The sequence below is a fragment of the Grampus griseus genome, assembly GCF_964374135.1.
Source record: "Grampus griseus genome assembly, chromosome: 15".
NCBI classification, from domain to species: domain Eukaryota; kingdom Metazoa; phylum Chordata; class Mammalia; order Artiodactyla; family Delphinidae; genus Grampus; species Grampus griseus.
In genome coordinates this window covers 68,989,989-69,017,969 of record NC_139009.1, presented here as the reverse complement: position 1 = coordinate 69,017,969, position 27,981 = coordinate 68,989,989, and the positions used below count along the sequence as shown (strand labels likewise).

General features: G+C 40.0%; 1 protein-coding gene across 3 annotated transcripts in view; it reads right to left on the bottom strand.

Annotated features, from left to right (window-relative positions):
• CTNNA2 (catenin alpha 2) overlaps positions 1–27,981 on the bottom strand; it is a gene marked incomplete at both ends in the record, with an annotated part of 1,036,807 nt that overhangs the window by 745,684 nt on the left and 263,142 nt on the right. For all 3 annotated transcript variants that reach the window (XM_082672515.1, XM_082672516.1, XM_082672517.1), the window contains one exon: positions 13,724–13,927. In XM_082672515.1, coding sequence (XP_082528641.1) covers positions 13,724–13,927 — 204 coding nt within the window. The remainder of the gene's footprint in view (positions 1–13,723; positions 13,928–27,981) is intronic.

The following is a 27,981-nucleotide window of genomic DNA, read 5'->3' as shown; positions in this document are numbered from 1 at the left end:
TGAATCATTAAGCCATATGCGTAATAAAAGCTCTAAGGATATGAAAACGTATGTGCCAGAGTCATGTATAAAATAGCATCAAAGGGGGAAAAAGCTAATAATACAAAAGATAAACTTAAATGACTTAAGTAACTTTTAGAAAGCAAAGGGATTTATGAAAATACTCCATTTACAAAGACGCTTCAGTGAATAAAGTTGGTGACTCAATATTTTGGAAGAATCAATTAAAATTAATCAATTCTAAGAAAATGACTGAGATACTAACATTGGTCTTAATTCTCCCTTAACACGATGCTGTGGATCATATTATGGTATCATCTGTGCAACTGCTATCAGTCAATAACTAAGAAGAATATATCATCAAGCAGACATAAAAACAAGGAAAGTTTCTGAACGATTCTTCATCATCATGTGATAAATGCTCTGCTTCTATAATTACCCTATGTAAACTCCAAAGATAGGTATTCACAACCACATTTTCTTCAAGGTCTAAATTGGAACCAATATCTATAATGCTTTTGTTAGGAATAGTATGACACTGAAATATAGCAGAGTGTCTGGATGAAATAGATTCCCCATCTAAGCTTTATTCCAAACATTATGTCTCACCTCTACTTTTATCCAAAACTCTCAGCTCACTTTGAAAATGTGCTTTGACCATCTTAGCTCCATTCATCTCCTTGGTCAAGTTAGGGTGCAAAACAACACGGACTCTGGACATAAGTATGGAAGGAACATGTAATCTTCCTTAAAATAAAAGTAAGGTATGGCTCAGATGGCAGATGTAATACACACATTTATCACTGTTCTTTTCTGAAAACCCATCACAATGACCATAGAGCAATTTTCTTTTAAAGGTCTCAATCCAAAGGGCAAAGAAAATAGGAGAAAATGGCCACAGCAATATTCTGAGAGGCAAGTGCGCTAACTCATTTAGCAGGTCTGAGAAAGCTGACTTCCAAGCCAGCAATGGGGGAAAGCTCAGAACAGCCCAATTCAGGCTGCAACACCCTCAAAGACAACAGATATTTGAGGCTTCAGCTTCTTTTGGAGGAAAGGAGGGAAAATGGTGAGGTTAAAAGCAAGACGATTGCTTGAAACTCCACTTAAAAAGCAGTTAGACCCTTAGATCCTCTCTCCTAATCCAAGCTGCTGGCAACCAGAAGTTTATTTTCAGAAAAAGGTAAAAGGTAAAAGGCGGGTCTTAGGACAGACATGGTTAATCAAGAACAGAACCACCACGTCGGTGGGCAGTTATGGGCAAATGCACATGCTAATGCTGGCTTGTCTGGTTATTGCCTCTGCTGTTGCCTCCTACAAGGTACACAATCTCTACCTAGAGACTGAAGCCAGGAGAAGCTACACTGTTGAAAAAAAAATCAGATTCAATTGTCTGCTCCCTTAACACCTTCCTTCTGCCAACAAAGGCTCCTTTTTGCCCCTTCAGAAGGAATTCCGGTGGCTGTCCCACAAGGCTGCTCTTGTCTGCTTTTTATCTGGGGTTCTGACAGGGTTCTGGTATGTTCTATAGATGCTTGGAAAAGGAAGATTTGTTTGCAGTCTACTGTCCAACTAACCCTGAGAAATCAAAAAGAATGTTAGGGGAAAGATGAGTCATGCATGGTACAGGGCTTTAAATGGAGAAAAGGAGAATATCAAAAATCCAATATAAAACATGAAGTAATGAAAAGGATCAAAGAATGGCCATAAAGAAACCGGAAGACCTGAATTCCAATTTCAGTTCTATCTACATTACCTTGAAAATGTCCTTAACCATTTGACTTTTTGCAGATATCTTGCTGCTCATTTTCATTTAAATGGCCTGAAATCAGAAAACAAGGGCTTTAAGAAAATGGATGGGGATCCTTCGACAATTCTAAAAAAAAAAAAAAAGCAAGGAAAGGTTTTATAGGCTTTACAAATGGTAGAAGAAAAACTGAAAGAGTAGGGACAGAGAGCAAACAGAAAAGATAACAAGCATAAAATTAGGCCAATGATGAGAAAAGGTGCAATATATAAGATAGGATGAAGTTTGGAGAGTTGTTATTATTTTTAAATGTCTCACAGATACAGAGAAAAAAACGCCTTTCCCAAAAGATTTGTGTGTCTGTTTTGCAGGGATCAAAAGTGTGAAATCAGCCACCAGGTTACAGGACACTTAACTGATTCCTCCTAACCCCCAAGTATGCACATTGAATTAAAAAAAAGGCCAATATCGTCTTCTTCTTCTTCTTTGTATTGAGATGAAATTCACAGAACATGCCAATGTTGTTCTTGAGGCACATTAGGGGGAAAAGGGAAAGGAAATGCAAATGTCTGCAAATGTGTGCACTGGTTCCAAGGTGGGGGTGGAGGAAGAGGATTTGGGGGGTGAAGATTAATAATGATAAATAACAGTTTGAAAACATTATTGAGAAAACCAAGGAAGAGGAAAATATGGTACCTCCCCCTGAATGTGATGATACTGATTAAGCTGGGTGATTCCGCCATGCTGGGCTAATCCAAGGCTGGTAACAATGGCTGGAGGAATGAGAATCCCTTGGGAGACTTGCTAAAATACAGAATCTCAAGCTCCATCCCTGGAGATTCTGCTGTTTTAGAACTGGTAGGGCCCTGGAACATGCGTTTTTCAAAATCTCCCTATGTCGTTCTGATATGTAGGCAGATCTAAGAATCCATAGGACAGGCAGGTAAAATGTGGCTTCCTCGTGGAAACAGTACCCTAGAATAGTCCCCAAAAGGACCCAGAGCAAAAGCCCAATTCAACGTGTGAACTGGCAAAGGCAAAGCTCGGGGTTAATGCTGTTAATCTGTTAGCTGCAACCCAACCTACAGAATTACTAGAAACTGAAGTCAGCAATGAAGCCGTTGTTAACAAAGAAGATTTTGAGTAATCTGTGAAACTGCATATTTTAATTCTGGCACTTACTGAGATCAGAGTCCTTCCAAGGATGATAAATTATCTTTTTACAGATGGGGGAGTAATGTATTGGAAGAGGTGTGTTTGAGGGAGGTGCGCTTTGGGGAAAAAAAAAAAAGCTACCCTTCAATTAATAGCTCACGGGTGACAGCCTGGCTCAGCTTTGCCTATTTCTAAGAAGATTAGCCATACAGCTTCACAAGTCTCCTCTGAAATCCTGAATGTCCAGGCTGAGTAATATACAGCTCAATAAGATTTCCCAGGAGATATTACACTTGCTGCTTTCTTACAAAAGTATCCTCATTCACAAAAAGAAAACCCATTTTAAACCCATTCTGTATTAAATTGACTCTTGAACTTATGACATCAAGGGTTCCCTAACTTGCCTGTTCATAGAAATCACTTGGGGTACTTGCTAAATGTAGATATTATCAACCCACTCTGCAGGAAACTGTGATTCTGTAGTCTGGGCTGGGCCTCTGGAAAGAGAGTGTCTAGTTTTCAACAGGTGAATTATGATGCTTTTCTTGTATTGATTTCTCTCTTAGGTACATATACAAGCTCTTTGTGCCTTCTAGGCAGGGATGAGTTAAGTAATTTCCGAAGTTCCTAGTCCAGCCTGCAGAATTCTGCAGACCTAAAAATGGCCCAGCTCCTCCCAGACCTTACCATACATCCCCTAGAACTTAAGCCCAGACAGGTCACCCTGGAGGACACACTTAAAATGGAAGAATTAAGAGTGAGCTGTGGGCTTCCCTGGTGGCGCAGTGGTTGAGAGTCTGCCTGCCGACACAGGGTACATGGGTTTGTGCCCCGGTCCGGGAAGATCCCACATGCCGCGGAGCGGCTGGGCCTGTGAGCCATGGCTGCTGAGCCTGCGCGTCCGGAGCCTGTGCTCCGCAATGGGAGAGGCCACAACAGTGAGAGGCCCACGTAAAGAGTGAGCTGCTTGGTGGAGCTCTTGGAACTGAAAAGCAAGCGGCACGCTTCATATCACTTTTTTCTCTACTGATAGTCACAGGATCATTTTAGGCTTTTCTAGAAAGAATTGATGGGGGCCTTAACTATAGCTTTAACTGTAGGGAGATGTCTGGGCACCTCAAAGTGAGTCATGAAGAAGCCAAGAATAGTTAACTTTAGTTAATTTACTTATAGGTTTATCTAGGTAGATGAAGCCGAAAAAACACTTGAATCATTATGTTCCAAAACATGGGATTCAAAAGACTCAAAATCTATGCGTTATATGTTGCTAATTCCTCTGCTGCTTTTCCTTCTCTGTCCCACCCCCCTTCTCCTTCTTCTTATTCTTTTTCTTCTGATGATGATAATTATGATTGTGATTATGATTATCAAAAGAAGATGATGAGAGAGAAGTCATTTATTTATTCCGAAAATATGTATTTACTATTCCAGGCTAGATCCTGGGGATTGTGAATAAGACAAGATCCCTCTCATGGGAGCTTAAATTCCAGTGGAGCAGACAATAACAGCACAAAGAGCTGCTGTAATTTCAGAGGTTGGCAGATGCTATAACAGAAATTAATATACTGAGATGACTAAGAACAACATAATCAAACTAAAATTTGAAAGAAAGGCCATCCATATAAAGTTGAAGGAAGAACATTCCAGAGAGATGGTAAGTACAAAGTTGCCAAAGCAGCAAAGATCCCGGTGGGTCTGAAGCACAGGGACGTGTCACCACCAGTGAGACAGTTCTTACAGTGTAACAATTTCCTAAATGAATCAAGAGAAATTTTCAGGATGGTCTCACAGCAGCATTAGGCCCAAGCAAGGAGGCCCTTGGGAGCTTATCTTTGGAAGCCTTCCCACGTCCTTTGGAAACACAAAGGAAAGGTATATCCAGGTTCATGGGCTTGGTGGTGGTGTACAGCCTGCTGCTCTCCCTGACAGTTTTGCGAGGTCTTCCTTGAAATACCCAAAAGTCTCTCCCAAGAAGATCAGTTGACGGATTGTGCTGTCCAGGCTGTCTTAACTGGAACGGCCAAATCTGATGACCCAGCAGTCAACTCTGTCAGCCATCTCTACTCACTGACGGAGTCAGAGACAGCCCCTTCCTGTCTCAATGTTACTTGCTGTTCCTCATTGTATTGATTGACCTTGTAAGATTCAGAACCAACTTTCAAGGACTCAGTGAAGGGGTATGTTTGATAAGGAAAGAAGCTAGCTAGAGTTCTAAGTATGGGACTTAATTTTGCTGTTAAAGTGGATTTTTGTTTTCATCTCCCGTTTCATTTTAGATTTTCTATTCTTTCTGTCACCAAAAAGAGTTCCGTACAGAAATCCACTGTAGATAAGGTGATTAATATCTACCCAAGGTGTTGCTGCAAGAGATAACCAGCTCTGGCTCCAGAAGTTACCAGAAGCACCACTCCGGACACTCTCAATGACCGTGTCTCTTTCTTCATTATCCCAGGCTGGTGGCAACAAGGAACCTGCTGTCCAGGCCCTTCAAATAAGCCTGTGTTCCTCCACCACACAACCTCCAATCCTGCCTTCCAAGGCTCTCAGTCCATTCTCTTGTTTCACGATCACATTTGCAATGCTCTCTTTAATTTCTTTAAAGATAATTTATAAACTGTGTCTAATAATTGCAGATCTTCAGCCCTTGTAGTTCTGGTCTACAACTGGTTGTTTGTGCCAACTGTCAATCATAGTGGCCTGTTTCATTTTGCTTTTAGTGATTCTAGAATGCTAATTTCTGTTCCTTGTAACTTTATCTGTGGAAATTCTTTGAGCCCTGTGTTTAAAGTGTATTCCTCTAGAGAGGATTGGTCTTTGCTTCTGCCAGGTACCTAGCAACCCGCCACCTAGAATGACTTAAAATGAAATTTTGAGCAAACTTTAGGTCACCCTCAAATATAGATTCTGATCCCAAAACGGAGTGATTTCGAGATCGTGGTTAGAAATTCGTGGTGGCAGAGGAGAGATTCTTTTCTCCTGCTTTTTAGAAGCCAAGACAGCATGTATTTCCATTGCTTCTCTCTGCGTGGAAGTTTTATTTTCTTAGCTCATGCCCTCGTAGTGACACCATCTGAGAATCCAGGCTTTACACTGAGGTCCCTAATCTGCCTGTCCATCCAGCTGGGTCTCAGACTTTGCCTCCTGTTCTTTACGTATTGTACCATTTAAAAACAAAGTCTAGGCCAGGAGGAATCTGCAGACCTATCTCTAGTCTATTGTTTTCTTGTCATTTCTTACCTCTGAGTAACTCCCTTACATTCTTGTGAGTTCATCCATGCACTGAAAATAATTTTAAGAAATTCTACCAGGCACAAAGGTGGTAGCGAGAAGAAAAGGGAGGGAGGGAAGAAGAAAGAGAGGGAAGGGGGGAAGAGAGAGAGAGAGAGAGACTGATTGCTCAGAACTGCTTTTCCTCCATAAAGAAGTCACCAGTGAGCTCCTGGAGTTATGATTTCCATTGCTCAGACTTAATTCATTATAGAACTAGACTGGGAGCCCCATTATAGAACTAGACTGGGAGCTGTCTGTAAGGCTACCTGTCTGTTAAACTATCCACAGTGGGGAACAAAGGAGGGTTTCACGTAGGAAGTACTTTTCCTGGCCAAGGAGATAATGTGTGAGACCGCACTGTGAATTGACCTTGATGATCCAAGTAAAACAAGTCTGGTTAGACTCATCTGTCCTGGGATCCTGTGAGTCATTTAACTGTATGTATTTAGCTGATGATTAGTAATAGCAAACATGTGTATGGCATGCTGTACTTTTCAAAGGGCCTAAATCCCCACTGGAATAAATTCCCACACCTGGGGTCCTTTGAGACCAAAGAGACCTGCCATGTCCCCACAAGGAACGGATGTTACCTACACCTGTGCTCCACAGCTACTGTGGGACTGTGCCCAGATCACTCTAGTGTCAACCAACCACCTGCCAGTCTGGATCTCCTCCTGAAGCCTCTCGGAACATTCTCATGCTCTGTAGGATGCTTGGTCTGGCACAAGATCTCTTACACTCTCACTTGCATTATTTCCTTCCAAGGAACATGTCCCACCAGCATGGCTGGACGTTCTCCCACCACCTGTGCCTGAGTGACTTCCGCCTGCATGCCCCCCACGACACTCCCTTGGCTTTTTGAGATCCCACTACAGCAAAGGAATACAATATTAATATAAGAAGACGGAAGGAAAGGAAAAGATTAAAAATTTGGAAGATCCTGTACTAGTCTCAGGGTACCTCTATGAGTCACACTGAAAACTGCCTGGAAACAGAGGCAAATAGGATTGCAAATGCCTTAATTCAAGGATGGAGGCCTCATGCACTACCCAGATGACTTCCCACCCCAACCATATTCCACTGGAAGAGTAGATTCAAAGGATAGTTTTAGACCTCAGAGAACAGGCTGGTAAACTAATTGTGCTCTTTCAATACCTGAGCCAGAACCTGCAACTCAAAAGGAATTTTAAAACTGTCTCTTCATGGATGCAAACGTTTTACATGAAAAGCATAATTGCACAGATGAATTTCAACTTCAAAATTAATAGAGATGTGGGCACTGAACATATTTGAAGGCAGAGAGTAGAAAGGGGGAAAAGAAAAGTTTCAAATAAGGAAAAGGCAAGGAAAACCTCACCATAGGTACCAAATTTGGGATATCAGAACTCTTGCCCTTGAATGAAGCAACCAATCCCATTAAGATACCCCTTAAAATGGAGGGCTGTTATGGGGTGGGGGGAGGGTATAGGCAACATTAGGTCATAAACAGCCCACAAGCATTTTTAAACATTACTTTCTACTCTATTTTAAGCCAAACCTTTTAGTAGAGAAACTCAGAATTGGCCAAAGTGGCTTTTGTGAGTTTCATCCCCTCTTTTACATGATTACAGAAGGGAGAGAAATGAGAAGGCCTAGATAATACTGAAAACAAATGTTATGTTTAATCAACAATTACCCTTATTCTTATGTGATAACAACTACTCCATCTTTCTCCTGCCTTCCCATTTGGAGAAATCCAACATTATAACAATTTCTATGACTAAGTTATCTTTCTGATGACACTCCCTTCAGAAGCTTTCAATGCCTTCTCTGGGATCTGGGTCAAATCTAACCGTTGAACTTGTCCTCTAGATGTTCTGAGCCCCTCTCGGCAGTACAACACATAGCCAACTTACAGAAATTCTGATAAATGAAAATCAAATGTATGCAGAAAATTGATAAAGTACAGAAAAATATACTTAAGACAATTTTAAATAGAACCTCAGAGGCATTTAAATTTTCTTTACCTACAAAACGTTCCTTGCACAAAATTTTCAGGGAGCCCCTTAAGCACAGAAACTGGGAAGCCGTGTTCTCCCCACCTTCTCACTCTGTTCCTCAGTCTTGCTTGGGATCTCAAACACTCTTCTCTACTGCCAGCCCCAGAAGTCTTGCCTACTTATCTTTTCCAATACGCTATATAAAAATACTCTCAAAATGTATTGCTTCTAAATGAATTATTGCATATTTATATAATAAAATGTTATTCAGCTAGTCAACATAAGGTTTGAGAATGTTTATTAATATGGTAACATATTCACACTATATTAAGTAAAGAAAATAGATTACAAGTCATCATTTACAATGAGTCCATTTTTTACAACTCCAGGCATAACATATGTGTGTCTCTGTGTGTGTATAAATATATCACTCATAGAAGTTTACAAACATTGGAAAGACATGTACAAAATTATCAAAGATGATTATCTTTAGCGAGTGAGATTGTGAATAAACTTTTTCTTCTATCTTTGTTTTTCACCCTTTACAATGAACATATATTTCTTTTGCACCATTAAAAACAAACAACAACAACAAAAAAAACAGTGTGAAGCCCACTCTTTTCAGAGCTCCCCAGGCCCTGGATATCACTCTACAAGTTCCTCATGTACTGTTGTATGCTGGAGCCTTGGTGGGGTATGGGCCCCAAACCAGGCTAGAAATGACCCTTTGAGATCTTATTTCAGACCTTAACCCCTCACAAATAGGCTCCATCAGGAACACCCTTTACATTAAATTCCACCCTAAAGCAAAGGCTGTGACAATGACCCTTCAGGCACTTGTAATATGTACATATGTTCCCACATCAATTTGTCCCCATGTGCTTTTAATGCATGCATTACATTAGTGGTTTACACACTGTCCCCAGGGATTCACTTAGATGCTTCAAGAGGCTTGAAAAAAAGTTAGATTCAAATATTTTATAAAAATATATAATTTTAATTATTCATAAAAGTAAAATTAAAAAATAACCTGCCACACTTTAACACAGATGAGACCAGAAAATCATTCCTTTATGCCACCTTAGTCTCTGCCATCATTGTGCATACAATCTCTAACTGTGCAACTGTTTAAGAAAACTGTAGCTGTGCATTACTCTTTAAAGAACAATCTAGAGCAACACAGAGTGTTTTTGTCTATGAAACTGAACCAGGCAGTTCAGCACCAAAACGCACAAGGTCCAGGCCTATCTGCTCATCACATTTCCTCACCAAAGCCTAACAGTGAATTGTGTAGAAGGTAGTAATGGTTTAACACATCTCCATATTGTTCAGCATTTCGTTTTAGTACTTAGAATAAGCATTATATCTTTTTAGTCTTTTATATTTATAAGAATGTGAACCATACTTGGGTATTTTTGAAACAATTTTTTTCTACTGAACTCCCTTTTCAAATGTAATCTGTCTAGCAGAGTATCCAGGCATTGCAAAGTGAGCTGTTTACCAAGTGTTACTACATCTGAGTAAATCAGAATTTTCTGTGCAACCAAAACGAAATGAAGATATCAAAGCTGAAGATACCATATTAGGGCGGCTGATACAGCTGCAGCTGCCATTCACACTGCCCAATGTCCATTCCACGTTCATAAATAGTTAGAATTTGAGCACTTTACACTACTGCTACCTCTTGGCACAAGCCACCATCCTTTCATGAATTATTCCAGGGGCTCCTCTCCTCCTCTGTCCTCCTGTTTTGTTTTGTTTTTTACCTTTTGAACTCCTATGACCTGTCCTCAATACCTAAATTATGGCATTTTCTGCCCAACATTCTCCAATGGCCTCCCATTTCATTAAAGTAAAAGTGTAATTCTGAATAATGGTGCACAAGGCCCTACATAGTCTGACACCTTGTCTCCTTGAAGACCCCATCACCTGCTACCTTCCACTCACTTGGAACAGTCTGTGAGCCTCCCCAAGAAGGTTCCTCAAGAGCTCAGGCACCTTCTCACACAAGGTCAATGAGCACTAGACCTTGCCTCTCATTCCACCTCAAGTGCTCTCTGCTCCCTCATCTCTGAAAGATCTTTAACCAAGTGTCATCTTCTCAGTGAACCTTTTCCAGGTCATCCTTACAACTACACTCCATGCTGCCATCTCACAGGTTTTATATTTCCCTGTTTCACTTATCACCATCTGAGATAACTCTTACTCAGATTATTGATTGATTGATTGTCTGTCTCCCCAACCTAGAGTGTAAACTCCATGAGAGCAGAGAAGTTTGTCTATTTTTTCCCCTTCTATATCCCCAGAATCCTAGAACAGTGTCAGGCACAAAGTAGGCAGGCATGCAATACATATCCACTAAATAAATACAATATTCTAACTTCAAATCCATCACAAAATGTTGATCAATAAAATACCATGTTTACTTGTTTCCTGTCATGAGGCCACTTTTAAGATTTTTTTTTGATGAAAAAGTAGTTTTACTGCCAATGAAAGAAAGCTGTATAAAATTATAAGTTCCAGATACACGTTTATGTCTTCATTATAATTTGGATCTATTTATAGTACTCAGCATAATACTGCAAAAACCACTCTGATGGCACTAATCCAAAGGTCACACATCCTTTTGAAAAAGAGTCTCTCTCTACCCATTAGTCTTCACATATGTACAATAATGATGTTTGATTTCAAGGAGGATTATTTTTAAGAACCTTCTCTGGATTACATCATTAACTTGATAAAAAATAATTAAGGCCATCGAAGGCTTTCCCAAAACCATTCCAACCATCTTTTCTAACACTGTCACATTCTGGGATCATAAATTTTGTCACAAGCATCTGTTCACTCAGCCCTTTTTCCTCAAACCACAGTCTCTTTTACATGCATGATTTTGTTAAATCTTCAAATCACACACACATTCATTAATCTGAATATACCCTTGTGGAAATATCCAACAAACAACTGACACCCTATTGAGCTCAGTGTATCCATGTGGCTAAAACATGGCTCATACCCCATGCAGACAACTTTCTCCTAATCATTTAGTTTATAGCTCTTTTCCCCAATGTCCATCTTCCTCCATTTCATACCACTTGGCATGGATGTGTATGATTTTAGAACAGCTTCACCTACAAGTGAGCATGAAAAGTTGAATCTTCATCAGGAACTGATCAGGTGATTTTTAGAATCCAGAAATGTCAGTTTTGTCTATGGCCATACCATTCTGAAGGCACCCAATCTCAACAGAAGTGTCAGTTATGCCAATTTCAAAATCTTTTCTTCTCAATCTAATTATTTCTTTATCCTAATGATATTGCCTAGCATATTAATATGAAAATCTGCAGAGTGATAACTTGATAAAACCTTCATGTCCAGAGCTTAGAAAATTGAAAATGAAATATCTTATAACAGCCTAGTCACAACTGACTAATGTTTTGGTTGCTGTTAACTACAACAGACATTTTAGTAAGGCACAGATGCTATATCAAAATAAATATAAACTGATATTGTGGCAGTAGTAATGAGTGCACTAGACAGGGATTATGAAGCCGGTCTAGCTGCATCCAATTCTATCTTGAAATCACCAAAGAAGTGTGAAGTCCAAGTAAATTTTATACACTTTATAAAAAAGTCAGTAGGAGGTGTTTTATTTCAGCCTTTGATCCTGGTGGTTCAAAATGAACAGAATTTTCACACTTTAAAATTTAAGCACTATACCCACCTACGTATTATCTGTAACTGTGTCAAAGTAGAAGCCTAATTTTCAATAAAAATACAAAACATTCCTGCATCACAAGGTTGTGAACAGAAAAACAAGCACCTGGAGTCAATAAAACACAAAAATCCATCAGCCCTGATGATCTGTTTGAGTTTATACTGAAAGAAAAACTTCTACTTGACCGGATTCTAGACAACGAACTGAAAATTACATGTCACATCTCGATCAATTCTTCTTTAATCACATTCTGTGATTAAAAGAACACAGGAACATCCTTCTTTTTCTGATTTATTTATATTGAGATCTTAACCATCACTCTGATCTCCACAGTTTCTACTTCCTTCTTTGGCAGTAATTCTTCATTGCTAGAAATACCAGCATGCCTTCATATAAAATCAAATTCCACATATAAATCATTAGCCTGTTGCCATTCTGTTAAAAACAAACAAACAGAATCCCAGATTTTATAAGCCCTCTTTTTTTGTTAAATCCATTATTCAAAACGATTGACACAGGATGGAAGGCACTGGCGATCGACATTTCTAGCCGTACCCTGCGTAGCACCCGTAGACCAAAATCACAGAAAGTGTTGGCCATCCAGATCCTATAGAGAAGTCCTCATAAGCAGAAGAATACCATGTGAGACAACCACACCTTATTCTTTGCGTGCTGAAAATGGGCAAATCTTGCAAAAGCAAAGAATCTGAAGGTGTATGGGAAGGAAACAGATTTGGGCTTTGAGGAGGGCATTCTACATCTTTCTGTTTTCTAGATCAAAGTTCTCTGGAGGGTGTGGCAGGAGGAGCTCTGTGCCTGGCACTGCTGACTCCTGGCTTGACCTGAGAACCTACATGTCAGTTAGGGATGGGAGTGGTAAGAAGAACCAGGCTGGAGGGAAGGACATGGGTTGACTGCTTTGTCTCAGCTTTGCCTCAGGGTGTTCCAGCAGGACCCAGGGTGGGCTTCAAAGGCTGGGAGCCGATTTTCAGAGTCCCCGTTCCCTACCTGACACCTACACAGGGCATTCCTTCAACATGTAATGTCAAGACCTCACTACATTTTTCCACTTCATGCTGAATTCTCTCAAACCCAGGAGTCCAGGACAGGAGGAACTCAGATCATTCATGGGTGCAAGCCCTGGGCATCAACAACATCACCTCTGCTGAATGAATAGAGCAAATCAATACAAACATAATTCAGTGCCTTTCAAAACAAAGAATATGGCTTCATCTCCTTCATCTAGTTTTCAGGTACACAAGAAGTATCACATTCTACACCTGTAGGAGAGAACAGCTGGTGTCTGTGCTGCCATATCACTAGATGTTACTAACAGCCATTTGAAAACTTGGAGACATTCCCTAATTTCTAAATGCACAGTGAATCAATAAAGTTTTCCCAAGTTTTACTGCAGTTAGAAGTTTCCACCTTAACCAACTCTGTCCAAACTTTTGAAAATCTATTATAATTCCTAATGCCTCTTCGGGATGAAGATTAGCCATCTACAGCCATCCTTAGCTTTGAAATTGCTCTGTGTAGAGGACTTCAGTGTGACCTCAGTTATTTCCATCCACCGTCTACTTTTGCCGACTGAAATCTTACCTAAATAAAGAGCAGCCACTAAAACGACCCAGAAATCACTCAAGTAAAAAGCCAAAGTTTTCCTATGAAACCTCTTCCACCAATCTCTTCCCTGCTACCAATGCATTCCGACACGCGATCAAGACAGGACGCTCCCAAAGCGGCTCTTGGGTTTCACCTGTCCTCTTTCCAAACTGTGCCTGCTTTCCTCAGAGCCACCAGATCACGCACCGGAATCCCCCGAGCGCGGCGCGGGCCTGAGAGCCCGGGACTTACGTTGTTCATGTACTCGCTGAGCAGGTCCTGGAGCGCCTGGCGCACGGCGTTGCACTCGGCCACGATCCGCTCCCGCCGGTCGTCGCGGGTGCACGAGGAGTCGGCCATGAGAGCCGCGCCGCTGATGATGCTTTCCAGGCGCTCCTCTAGGGACGGCCGGAACCGGGCCTCGCTGAACGTCATGGGGTCCAGGATGATCTTGTTCTGAAAGGAGGACAGTGCAAAAACAATCAGCAGAGAAGAGGCGGCTGCCTTGGCACCCTGTTTTCTAAACCAGAAATTTCTGAGGCCAGGACAAGACTCTGCGTGGAGAAGAAACGGGCTACTTGGATAAATTCTAAAGTGGCCTTGACAAAGTCTCAACTTTCCGTAAGATACTTTGTCCTGAATCTAATCTTCAGGGAGAAAACACCATGCTTTGTTTCAAAACTGTGTTCTTGGCAAAGGCTATCTCAATGGAAGGGTTTTTGAAAGAGATCGTGGCACTGGCTTGACATTTTTTTAAATTTGTAGCCTTTGAGGAAAGCACATTTCAGTGTAGCGCTTTGTGGGGCTATGGAAAGATTTTACAGCCCCAGACTAGACCATAATACGTAACCAACAATAGGACTGGTACACACATAGCATGCATCCCCTTCAAGAGAAGCAGAGAGTCCCATGGCAGGATGCCTTCTGAAACTTGAGTAAATAGCATCCAAAAGGCATATACAGTACAGGTGACTTCCCACTAGGAGCTAATATATTTTGTATAAAAACTAGCATTCTAGAAAAGGACTCATAATGTGTGTGCATGTATGTGTGTGTAGTCTGTCACAATTAACTGACAGTATCCTGATAAAGGTGCTAACATGTTCCAAAAGAGCTTAGATAAGGAGAAAACAGAGACGCTTCCTAAAGGGAAGGTGTCACAGAGCGTTTATGCTTAGTTTTGCCCCTGCTAAGCCTGAGGATCCTGGAAACATGTAGGTAGTGATGTCCAGAGGTATACAGAAATATGCATCCAGAATTCAACAGATATATCAGCCTGTATGAGGATCTGGGAATCATCAGGGCTACGTGGACACAAGGTAGTGAATGGTATACTAGCAAAGTGAACAGGACAAGAACAGGCCTAAGAAGGCCCAGTTAATCCCAATTTCCAAAGGTTTACAGAAAGGTAAGAATCAAAAGGAAGATCGAAAACATAGAGCAGAACCTGGAGAATAGTATTTCCAGCAAGTCAAGGGAGTGGAGAGACTGATGAAGTGTATGGTAATTAACTGCAGGAAATAGAGAGGCAACACCAACTTTGCCCAATTGCTGGTTTTCATTAGGGACCCCTTCTCTGCTCCAAACAAGGAAGATCATTCCAACAACGTTAATCACAGTGGAATGACCTGCTGCACTAATGGTTCGCTCATCTTCACTGGAGGTGCACACTCAGAGGTCCAAGAACCAGCATGGTAGTGATGGAGTAAATGGTCTTCTGACCCTTGGATCCTTTGATGGTATTGCCATTCCATTGCTCTTTCCTTTGATGTTCATCATATATATATGTGTGTATGTGTGTGTGTGTGTGTGTGTGTGTGTGTGTGTATACACACACACATATATATTTAGAAAGCATAATTTACCATATCTACAAATATAATAAGGAAACCAAATGATAGTAGGTAGTCATGCCATTGCCCACCTGCCATCTGCTGAGTACCTACTATGTGCCTACTAGAGTGCTTAGTGCTAAAAAGAGGGTGAAGAGCATAAAAGACACGTGTGTGATTTTTTTTTCCCAATAGGATATAAAATAGCTGCTTAATTATTACAAAATAGGTCGGAGCATGCTCTCTGGGAATAGCTTGCCGTAACTCTCCAACATATCCTAAGGTATTTGCTGAAAGCTGTGCTCAAAGTATCAGTGGCTTTATTCCTGTCTTACCCCTAGGTGCTTTGTGACCGCCTGGAGGGGTGGGATAGGGAGGGTGGGAGGGAGGGAGATGCAAGAGGGAAGAGATATGGGAACATATGTATATGTATAACTGATTCACTTTGTTATTAAAAAAAAAAAGGATCAGTGGCTCTGATTCTCTACTTGTTGTTAAAATGCAAATCTCCACAGCAGGGAGATCCCTTCAGCACAAAATGATGATGCCCTAAGGAATGCGTGAAGCAGGTGGTGACTTCGAAAGAAAAAAGCACCCACTAAACACAGACCACGTCTGAGGTCCACTGGAATGGTGGATTTCCTAGGAAATTACTCATTGGTCGAAGCTCTCTCTTCAGTTTAGAAGGCAAATGCGTGAGGTCCTTCCTATGAGCTATTCTGTGGCAGGTTTTGGCATAAAGACTACCTTCACATTTGCACTTTCTTAGATCTTACGAAAAGGATAATTTTTACTTAACTCAGAATAACGTTACTCAAATTCTGTCCCTTGTGCCTAAGTAACCTTCCAAACAGTATCAAAAAATCACATGGAGTCCTCAGTACAGTGGATGGCTTTGCAGGGTATATCTTACAAGTGAGATTCTCAAAGGAAAGCTGAGAGGGGGCCACAGGTGCCCTGCCCCACCTGCCATCTGTACTAGAGTTCTGTCTGCAAGGACTCTTCCCAGTGGGATCCATTTGAATTCTCTCTCTCTTTCTTGCTCTCTTTCTATCTACTGCTTTTCAGATGATGCATTTATTATTTATATATATATATATATATATTTTTTTACCATGTAACATGCATTAAATACTGATACTCTAATTAAAGAAATACCTGATCAAAGTATAATTAGACTACTTTCCTTTATAAGGATTGCTGATTTTCAAAGCACTCTTTTATGGGAACCCATATTAACAAAAAACAATAAAAAGTGTTTGTTCTGCTTTGAGGTTTCAGGAGACTCTTCAAGGTTATATATCGGCTCTCAGATGGATTTTTATTATACTTTTGGACTAAAAAATATAAAGAAATGCCAATTTGATGGAAATATACTGAGGTAAATTTGAACTCAATAAGGGCAATTGTAAAACAGTTTCCCTGTAGAACAAGGAAAATGTACTATTGTCATTATAACATTATTTCCTAAATTATTTTCCACGGAACACTGAGCTTAGAGATGTAATGTTCTGATGAAAAAATAAGTTACCTTAGCCAGATATGTTTTGGAAATGCCACATGGCCCAGGGTACATTAGCACATGAAATGCTTTGGGGAGTTCTGCATTAAACAAGTCCGTCTCCTGCAGTATTCCTCAAACATATTTGAGCATAGAGGGGTCCCCTTTAAAATGCATGCATTATCTATGAGAACCTAAGGAACACGCTTTGGGAAATCATGGCAAGAGAGAATTTACAGTGTCAGCCGAATGAGCTCCCCACCTGCCACGGCCCGGGGCTGTCATGAAAGTAAACGCACTGCAACATTGAGCTTCAAAAACTCTGCATAAAAGTTACACCGTTCATCACATTTCTAATAGAATTATTCATTATGTATAGATCACAGGGGAAAAGCTTTAAAAAAAAAAATCTCCCTGGAAAAGAAACAATAAATTTACAATATTCCAATCTATATCCGTGGTGGAGATGGGGAGTACTGCAATGATGGATGTGAACAGCTAGCAGGAAGAAGCCACTTAGGGGAGAGAAAACGCGTAAAAGGCATTGCGCATGTGCACGTGCATCTGTGTGCATGTGTGTATGTGTGTGTGTGTGCATGTGTGGGGGTGCGGATTGCCTGTGTGTGCTTATCTATGAGTGGATGGGTTTGGGTTGTGTGTAATGGGTGGAGGGGGGCAAATTGGCGGGAGGGGACATGGGTTGTTTGTGTGTGTGTATGTGTGTGTGTTTTCAGGGGACTGGAGAGCTCTCAAACAGGCTTTAGAAAAACAGAAAAAGATAAGAAAAAAAAAAAAAAAAATGAAGCCAGGGGCTTAAGGACTAGAGGAAAAGACTACCGTTGCTAAAGTGATAGGAACAAACAAACTCCTGGAGGTGAATCCTAGGCAAAAATACAGAGAGTGAAAGCCAAAGTGGAGTGAAGGAGGAGTATTGCTTCTGCATATTTGAGAGCGACTTAAAAAAAGAAACAACCGGGCAGGCTCTCTTTGCTAGCACACTCCGGGGTCAGCTCAGCCTGTCCGCGACTCTCTGAGGCTGCCCTCTACTGGCCAGAAAGGGAGCAGCAGCGGCAGCAGCATCCAGCTCGCTCCCTGGTCACGGAGGGAACATTTCATGGGTAACATGCAAGCACCAAACAGAGAAAGGGCGAGGCCAAGGTTTCCTATCTCTCCCTTTATGCCAAAGGTGTGCTCCTGCAAGAGGATTTTATGCTGTTTCCAATTGTACGGACTTATTTTAGTCCACTGAGATCTTACATTTTAAATATCTAAGTCTCTCATTTGCATCCTTAAAGCTCATTTAATCTTTTTATTCTTTTGATCTTTTAGTTCATCTCCTATTGTCATTTTAGTTCATTTTAAAATTGTGAGGCTACGTTTCTTACTTTATCTTCTTTTTTTTAAGTAAGCCTTACTTTAATTTCTTTTTATCCTGTCTATTCTCAGTCCCTTTATTTCACTAGCATAATATTCTGTGCTTTGTGATTTTTCCTTAACTTATTTTTTATTAACATCTTTACTTTAAAAATTAATGTTTTCATTCTTACGTTTATGGAGTGGCAACTGGAAAGCATGGTTATAAAGAGAGCAGTCCCAATAATTCTCCCCCAAGCAAAGGAGGCTAGGATCCTCTTCTGCCATCAAGTTGGAGCTATAACAGTCTCTCTTGTCCTACATAATTGATGTCCCATTTTTTCCAATGTCGAACTCTATAAAAATTGTAACTTGAAATAATTCAGGGAACGATATAGTTCAAAACTACTTCCCAAAATAATAGATTTACCTGTACTCACCCCACATCCAATTGTTACAAGAGCACTGCTTTTAAATCACACCTATCATTGCACCTATGCATTCTCTCTACAAGGAGTAATGTGATCTAAAATTTCAGTACTATCCTGGGACACTAAGTTATACTTGTTGCAGGCTCCGATGCCACAGCAGGCAGCAGAGAGACCTCTGTCAAAGCAAGAAGTTGAATGCATTACAAATGGTTTGATAGGTCCACAATTCTGTGTCTGTGATATTACTACCTCCATCTTATTGAAGAGGAAAATTATTCCAGAGATGTTTCCCCATGTTCGTACAGCTGGGAAATGAGGACACCTGGATTTGAACACAGGGCTTTTCACTTTAAGCCCAGTGTTCCTTCCACTGTTTCAGATTGCCCATATTCGGTTGAAATGAGTCTAACAAATCATAATTATAAAATTTTATTTCTTATTTTAAAAAACCATGAAATTCTCTTAAACCAAGTATAATGGTATAAGTATAATCTGTCATACTGTCTTCTTTTATGTCATCTGGGTCAACTTGCCCTTCCCATGGATAGCTGAAAGTATAGCCATTCATTCAACAAATGGTACCAGTTACTGTAGGTGTCTGAGGGCACAGACTGAAGAATCCTTTATTTCAAGAGGTTCACTGTCTAGTAAAAATAAAAACAGAATATGTACAACCAAGTGTAATTTGGAAAATATACTGACAATGTTAAGGAAGAGCTGAGTGATGGGAATTTGCACAGTTGGGAGGTGGGAGGTAGGCACAGAGATCTTCCTGGAGGAGATTACTCCTCAGCTGAGACTTAAAGAGTGAAAAGCAGTTGACCAAGCAAAGTCAGGGGCCGGAAGAAGCAATGCAGACAGAGTAGGAAGTGGTAACAAATGCACAGAGGTGAAAAATATCACAGTATATGAAGAGTATCAAAAGAGGTTTATTGAAGCTGAAGTGTTAAGTGTAAAGTTACAGGTGTGGTGCCATGAAGGGGTCCCAAGCAACTTTCCTTTAAGAGAAACTTCTGCATGAACATAGGTAACTGACCGTCTCCACCTGCTACAACTGTAGATCCACCAGTTTCACAAGGAGCCATACAAGACCCCAGCAGCCCCTGTCAATCACGGAGCCATTCCTGCCCAGTGGGGACTTCTCCAGCAGGCAACATCTGCCCCTGCTCTTGCCTCTGCAATGGCCATGCTGAGACCTGCTCGGAACTGTGTGCTCAGGCTCTTCCGACACTGTCCTCTCTCTCTTGCTCTCCTTTCACGGGTGTTTGACCTGCACTGCAGTCAAAAAGCTCTCTTGGCCTATTTCTACTGGTTCTTTCCCACTATATCCTTCAAAGGCAATTCCTGTTTACACATCTAATCCCATCTATCTTGGGATTTGCTTCTCCAAGGACTTGAACAGACAAAAACAGGAATAGGAGACAAAGTTGGTGAAGAGAGCAACAGCCGTGTTCTGAAGAGCCTTCTATGCCATAAGACGCTTTCTCTCTGTAAATACCCCTTCAGACAATGAAGAGTCATCAAGAATTTAAAACACAGGAGTGATATAATCCTGTTTGGCTGCAGAAAGTTTTCCCCAGAAGTAGGGAAGTCAGCTTTGGCAGGGGTAGAAGGAGAAGGCGAGAGAGAAATTATCAAGGCTTCAGAGCCCGGAAGAAGGATAGGCTGAGTACAAGATTATGTTTGTATAAGAAAGATTAAGGGCATGTGTTGGGACACATTCAGAATGTGAATCTGTAAAATATGGAGATATATTGGCTATGAGAATGTAGAAGAAGGAGTCAAAGATAAAACCTTAATTTCTGGCATGGGTAACATCAAAATGCACACATCAACCAGTTATATCCTGGGTATCAGCCTCCTTTTATGCAAATAAAGTTTTATTAGAACACAGTCAGGCCCATTCATTTACACACTGTCTATAGCTATTTTCACACTGCAATGGCAGGGTTTAAAATTTAGGACAGAAACTGTATGGGTCACAAAGCTTGGGATATTTCCTATTGGTTTTTTAAGAAAACATTCACTGACCTTGAACAACTGTGACAGGTAACAGATAAAGAAGAGCAGGTTTAGAGTGGCTATGATTCATTTACATGGAAGTCTTGTGGAAAGTTGATTATAAGTGTATGAAAATGGACCAGCTATAAAGATTGAGGATCATTAGAATAAAGGCAGGAGTGGAAGCTATGAGAATGGATGTGCTATCCCAAGGAAAAGAAATAGAACGAGAAGAGCAGTGAGCCCAAGCCACACTGGGAAGCCCTCAATGCATAACAGAGAAAGAGCCCACAAATGACATGGTAAAGAATGGTCAGAGAGATCTGACCAGACCCAGGAGATTTTATGGCCATAGTTTATAAGGGAGAACAGTAGGAAATTCTCTAAAGAGGCCAAATAAGATCAAGACCAAAAATGTCCTTTGAAATTGGAAGCTAGGAAGTTATCAGTGATAAACTGTGTGCCTATATGTGTATATCTGTGTGTATGTACTTATTTATTTATAAATATTTTAATCCAAAAGGCACATCAGCCTCAATGGAAAGTAGCAGAAGCAATCTGACTACTGTTGAGATGAAAAAGAAATATTTTCAAATTCATAAAAAAAATTTACCATTTTCAGGAAGGTTCTAGAACACAACTAGAAAAGAGAAAGAACTAAATGGTATTAAATTAGGAAGGAGAAGATAAAACTATGTATGTCTGATTGCAGATGTTATAACTGCTAACAGAAAAAAATGAGAATCAACCAAACATTTATTGCAAATTTTTTAAAAATTCATGAAAGCACTTGTATTTATATGCAAAATCAATTGCCTTCATATATACAAGAACTAACCAATTTGAAAGAGCAAAATTACAATAACAGGAATTGCAAAACAAAACACACAGGAAAACACACTTTAGATGTCAACTAGATACGACAAGAAATGTGCTAAAGAAAGATGAACCGTGCAGGCACACACTCTGAGCACAGGGCAGAGCTGGAACTGGGATGCACGCCCTCTCGCTCCAGAGTCTCTGATTTGGCTACTACACTGTGTTTCCCACTGGTATCTTTCTGCATGCGTGATGCTGGTCAACACGAAGAAGTCAATGGAACAGCTATTTCTCCATCTCAGACACTGAAGTAGTAGTAGTACTGTACATGATTCTTTCTACTTTAAGAGGGTATGGAAAACAGTGAACAATGATCAGGAATAGGGACTTCCCTGGTGGCACAGTGGTTGAGAATCCGCCTGCCAATGCAGGGGACACGGGTTCAATCCCTGGCCCAGGAAGATCCCACATGCTGCGGGCCACAACTACTGAAGCCCGCACACCTAGAGCCTGTGCTCCAAAACAAGAGAAGCCACCACAACGAGAAGCCCATGCACCGCAATGAAGACTAGCCCCCGCTCGCCACAACTAGAGGAAGCCGGCACACAGCAACAAAGACCCAACGCAGCCAAAAATAAATAAATAAATTTATTTTTAAAAAATGAGCAGGGATAAAAGCTCTTAAAATGCTACTTTATCCTACTTTTCATTTGTTATCTGTCTCAAGCTGGCCAGCAGACATTATAATATACTTTTTCTACCAAGAAGGAAAACACAAGTATCTGTTAATCTTTCTTGAGCTACAAATTAACCATCTTAAAGCTGAACTTTGTACCTAACTATACTAAAAGCAGTAACTTAGCATGACTGGCATAAGATCAGGAGCATAAAAGTAATATATTACAATATTTAATTACAGTTATGCCAGTAGAAAGGCTCTAGCACACTCGTAATGTCTAATGGAGTGGTTTCATACCCACAGATTTAAGTTCCCAAGATTTTCAGTGCACAGCTGAGGAAGGTGGAGTGTTTTTCTTCAGTAGCCAAGAAACTGCTTGTTAAAGACTGGGAGAAAGTCTTATTTATTATCTTTAGATCTTCTGGCTTTCAGTGTTAATTAAACCCTTTAGAGAACTACTTAGTCATCTCAAATGTACACAGAATTTTCAAAATGCCAGAAAGGATAACAAAGAAAACCGATTTAATCAATGGTTTTCCCAAATCTAATCTTATAAACATGGAAAAAGCAAATGCTAGTGGTATGAGCAAGTCCTGTGGTCTTCTTTGCTCTTTGTGACAACCCTGTAAGATAAATGTGCCCTGGGTTTTTACTACCTTCATAGTTCAAGGTGGCAACTAAGGAAAATAATAAATTGTGCTGTTGTACCTCATAAACACCAGACCCTCACCACCTGCTGTCCAACATAGCTATTTCGAATCAAACAAGCAGAAGAAAGAATAAATGCCAACATTCCCTTCTGCAGCCATTCACTTTCATTTTTTAAAGATGGCAAAAAAAAGTTCTCAAAGAGGCAGGTAACATTAGTTAAAGTCATTCTTCTAAAGGAATATGTCATTGTGATCTGGAGTAATTAAAGCAATGCAAATCAGAAAGCCAAAATGATGTGCACGTTTAAGTGAGGGAATATTTCTCTTTAATTATTCTGAGATTTTCCTAGAATAGGCAACAATGTACATGTCTTTACTTCCTTTCTTTTGCACCTTTATCATCACCCCATCCTCCTATTTACCTCTGCGTATTTAAATTGTGTACTTTGTCTTGTCTTGGGGTATAACTGGATAAGTTTTATGTTTCACTGATAAAATAGTCCTTCCTTCCTTCCTCTATTTCCCAGGTACAGAGTTCAGAAGTCCTTCTGTTTCTTGCTGCATGAAGAAGTCCAAAGACATGTGGTCTGGAGAGAACAGTGCCCCAGTCTGGGTGAACCTTGAAAATGACTGAGCCTGCCCAGAGAACGGTAAGCTTTGGTCCAGCTCAGAGCATCCTGCTTCCTTGGCATTGTCCAAACGGTCTAGGTCACAGAGGTTACAGAGAGTTCCAGCAGGCCCAAGATTTGTAAAGGCTTTTAATTGTATTCATTGTATTATTTTGCTGCACTGATAAAATTCCAAACAAAGCAGACAAATGAACAAGTCCAGGCAGTACCTATTGATTAACTATTCACCAGTGTTATTTTTTAAATGTCTGTTATCCAGTTTAAAATATTTGACTAGTAACGCCTGAGGCAGTCTCTCCCAGTCTCCCATTAAAATGCCTATAGATAGAGGGGGAAAAAGGAATTTTATAACCCTGAAAATTGAGAATGAAAGACATCTACTGACAATGAAGCATGATCATAATTCTGGCTCTGAATGCTTTAAACACTTCTTTTAAAGATTGAAGTCTGAGATAAAAGCATAAATCAAGGCCATTTTAATAAATTAATTGAGGTGTCTAAATCAAAAGCGTGTTATCTGTTTGGTTTTAAACATTTATTCTCCCTGTAGTATATCAAAAATTAACACAGATACATTTTCATCTTTTTCATTCTTTGTCAAGCTCTTCCCAGTGAGAATCTTTCTATCTGTACCTAAAAAGTTTTTCATGGGCTAATTGGGGTAACATGTGAAATGGAAAATACTAAAGGTATTGGGTTTTAATCATCTATTTTTTCTTAAGCTACAGAGAAACTCTAACCTGCATTTTTGGATTTGCCTTAATTTTTAAAATTGCATTCTAAAATCGATTATTTACTCATTCTTCTCAGGATTATATTTAAAGATAAACTAATTATACCATTTATAATATACTTAAGATATTATTTGTAATTAAACAGTTCAGTTTAATTGGAAATAAATGACAAAGATAATGACTTGATAATTACACAGCACTTTTTATTCTTAGATATTTGATTTTTTTTAAAGAGAAATCTATCTAAGCCCACATTAATTTCATTTAAGAAGAGAATCTGATATTTAGCAAGACAGAGTTATTTATTTGCCAAAGTAATGGATAAAAAAACTGTGTGAGGAAGTCCAGCTGTGGACTCTTCCTACTGGATGCTTTGATCTAGTGGAAGCTGGTTTCATTTTGCCTAATTTGATCATCTGTGTGTGTTGCTGAGTTGTTGTGGGCATTTCATGAGCACAGCCTAAAGCTCTGGCAAGAACAGTAGTTAACAACGAATCACAGTAAAGCAGAGCAAAGGTTATTATCCTCAGCTTTGCACTGTGGATTGATCAGAAAGCAAGTGTCCAAACTGCATTTAATCAAACTGAGCCTTTAGAGGGTTGAAGAAAGAAAACTGATTTTACTCTTTGGCTGAAAACACAACCATATAATCACTTCACTCTCCTTAATTCTCTACATTGTTGACCCTCTTTTTTACCCAGTCTCCCTCCTCTTTGACCTCTGTGTGGTACTTAATACAATTTACCATCCACTCCTTAAATTAAGCTTCACCTGCGCTTAAGGAAACCCTGCTTTACTGTGAGTCTCCTTAAACCTCTCTGACGGCTCCTTCTTCCATTCCTTCCCTAGTTCTTCTTCCGTGATTTACACGAGGAGCTGGCATATCTCAAGGTCCAGCCCCTTGTCCTCAGAAGTCCTCTTAATACTCTCTTTCTTGGAGAGCTCTCCCACCCCATGCCTTAGCCATCACCTAGTCATGAACAAGAACTCAAATTCCATGTCCAGTCTCGACTCTCTTGAGGCCCAGGCCCCTCTCTCTAGCTATACACCCACCATTGCCAGCTGGACGTCCAATCATCACCCCAAGTATAACATGTGAACTCTTCATCTTCTTCCAAAGACTAAACCCTCATTTCCATGGAGGAAATACAAGCAGGAGGGAAACGGGAATCGATAAATCTCACTTCATCCTCCTAGTGCACTGAGAAATTAGAACCCATGAGGAATCCTCGCTTGACAAAGGAATGAAGTGTTGCTCACACAGGGTAGGCGGCTTGCTAAAGACTACACAGTAAAAAGCTTGAGGAGTCTTTCTGGCTCCCAAGCCCCTGTGCTTGCAGCCTCATTCTCTCAGGCACTTTTGTTGAAAGATCAAGCATCTTTGTAATCTATAACCAGGTATAACATGGTACAGAGGTGGACAGCTTGGATTAGAATCCTGGCTCCAACTCCTTCAAGCTGTGACTTCTAGGCTGAGCAGATTGCTTAAATGATGAGCGTCTTAATTTCCTTATTTGTAAAATAGGAATAACAGCAGTATCTATATTATAGAGTTGCTGAGAAAACTAAATAAGATAATATATGTAAAGAGCTTAAAATACTATAGGGCACATAGAAGTAATAAATTTTAACAATGAAGTCATTTAAAATAACTCTTTTTAATGTAATGCTTTATATTTCCACTGTTATTCCATCCTCCACCTTTTATTCAGGCCATCATCATCTCCCATTTGCTCAGTAATCAAAACTCTAAATTGACCTTTTTTGTACAACTTATTTTTCCTAAGAGATCATTCTTAAAATTCTGTTTAATCATTCCACCCCACTAGCCCAAAACCTTCAATGGCTAGTAAACTACCTATGATCACCAACTACCTGACAACGTATAGATGCTGCTAATCTTACCTGGTGGTTCTCCAATTCCATTTTCATCATTCCTTTTGCAAGATATGTCAAAGTTCCCAATAGAACTAAGCAATCGGTTGCATTTTTCATCTAACCCTCAGAACTGGGATGTCATTTTCAGCAAGTACAACCTAAAGAAATATAAGTTCATATCCATTCACTTCAAGTTTCAGATCCCTGGCCTTCAAGATTCTCCCCAATCTGACACCAGTATCTGCCTCTCAAATGTCATCTCCCAGGACTCTCCTCAGGAACCCTTGGCTCAAGCCAAAGTGGTCCCTGACTGCCTCACCCCACCCCCTGTGCTTCGTGGGTACTGTGGTATTAATTCTTCTCTATTGAATATTTCAGTACCTTCCACCCTGTTGCTTCTCTGAAGCCCATGTTGACCCTACGCAGGGCAGACTGTCTTCATCTCTCTGTGTACAAGGCTCTCTCCCTTAAGCCCCATTATAGAACTCCTTGTCATTTATCATCCAGCTTACACATTTAGCTCTTGTCTGATATTACCATGCATCGTTAGTGGTGTCTGTGTGTGTGTGTGTGTGTGTGTGTGTGTGTGTGTGTGTGTGTGTGTGTGTCAGAGAGAGAGAGAGAGAGAGAGAGATCTAGACAGAGAGACAGAGACAGAGATAGAGAGAGACAGAGGACTGGGAAGAGATCACCATTTGCGATGCTCTTCTTACATCTTGATATCTTCTACTATGGCACTCAGCTGAGTGCTTTTCACATAAGTAGTTGACAAATATTTGCTGATTAACAGACTGAGGTTTCCTGAACAAATATGTCCTTTCTCCAACTTTTATCAAAAGGCTTCTGGAACACAATAGGGCACCCGAGTGAATCTAGTATTTGGAGGTGAATACATGTGGGGGGCCCTTCAGTTAGGTATGCATATTTTGGTCTACCTCATTATTTGATGTGGCTCAGTGAGCTTGAGATTCAGAATTATTGGGGCAGGGGCACATCACTTATCATGATGACAAATGTTAGTTCTGCTTTCAGTGTGAGGCAGACTAGCTGAGGCTGCCACATCTTTTGCTTGGCAAACTGCTATTGTAAAATCCTTGATCCTGATCCATCAAAAAAGGAACTATTTTAAGTTTCCATACAGTGTAAACTAAACCAACAGGTATTCACAATGTGTGCATGTACGTATAGAGTACGTATATATGTAAACAGGAGAGTGTTACTGAAAGCAGCTGTGTCATAGAAATAAACATTCCACAAACATTTGAAAGTCTCATATGAATATTTGATTAAACCAGGGTCAGTAAACAATGGCTCATGAGCCAGATTAGGCCTGCTATCCATTTCTGTATGGTTTACAAGCTAAGAATGATGTTTTTAAATAGTTGAAAAAAACCATGGGCCTACCAACATGCTACATTTCTGTCTAAAATCCTCTCCTTAATTATATCCTTAAATAGTAAAAAAGATAAGCAACCAGAGAAAAACAATCAAGACATGACATGAACCCAATAATCTAGCAACTGAATAATTAGTTACTGGATTATCAATGCTTTAAATTTTTCTAAGTTTAATAATAGGAGGAACAAACTTCTTATCCTCCAAATTCGTTACACTCTATGTCTGTGGTTTGGAATGTTAAATTATCCATTTAAAACAGAAAGTCAATTTATATTTCTCAGAAGCAATTATGACTTAATTGCCGTTATCAACCTAATAAATTACTAGGTGATTTCCACAAACTGGTTATACACTCAAATTTCATGTCTGATGAAAGAATAATTATATCAATATTCTGCAAATATGAAAAGGAAATTGGTTCATTGGCCACAAGGGAAATGCATACACCTTGAGTGTAAACTCATCTATCTTTTTCTGTCTATTTTTAAGCAGGCAAATTAAGATGGGAAAGAAAGAGTTTGTGTCTCACAGGAATAATATGCAATATGTTAATTGCTTTTCAAGAAACAGCATGGCTTGAAAAATATTCTTTGTGCTAAATGAGG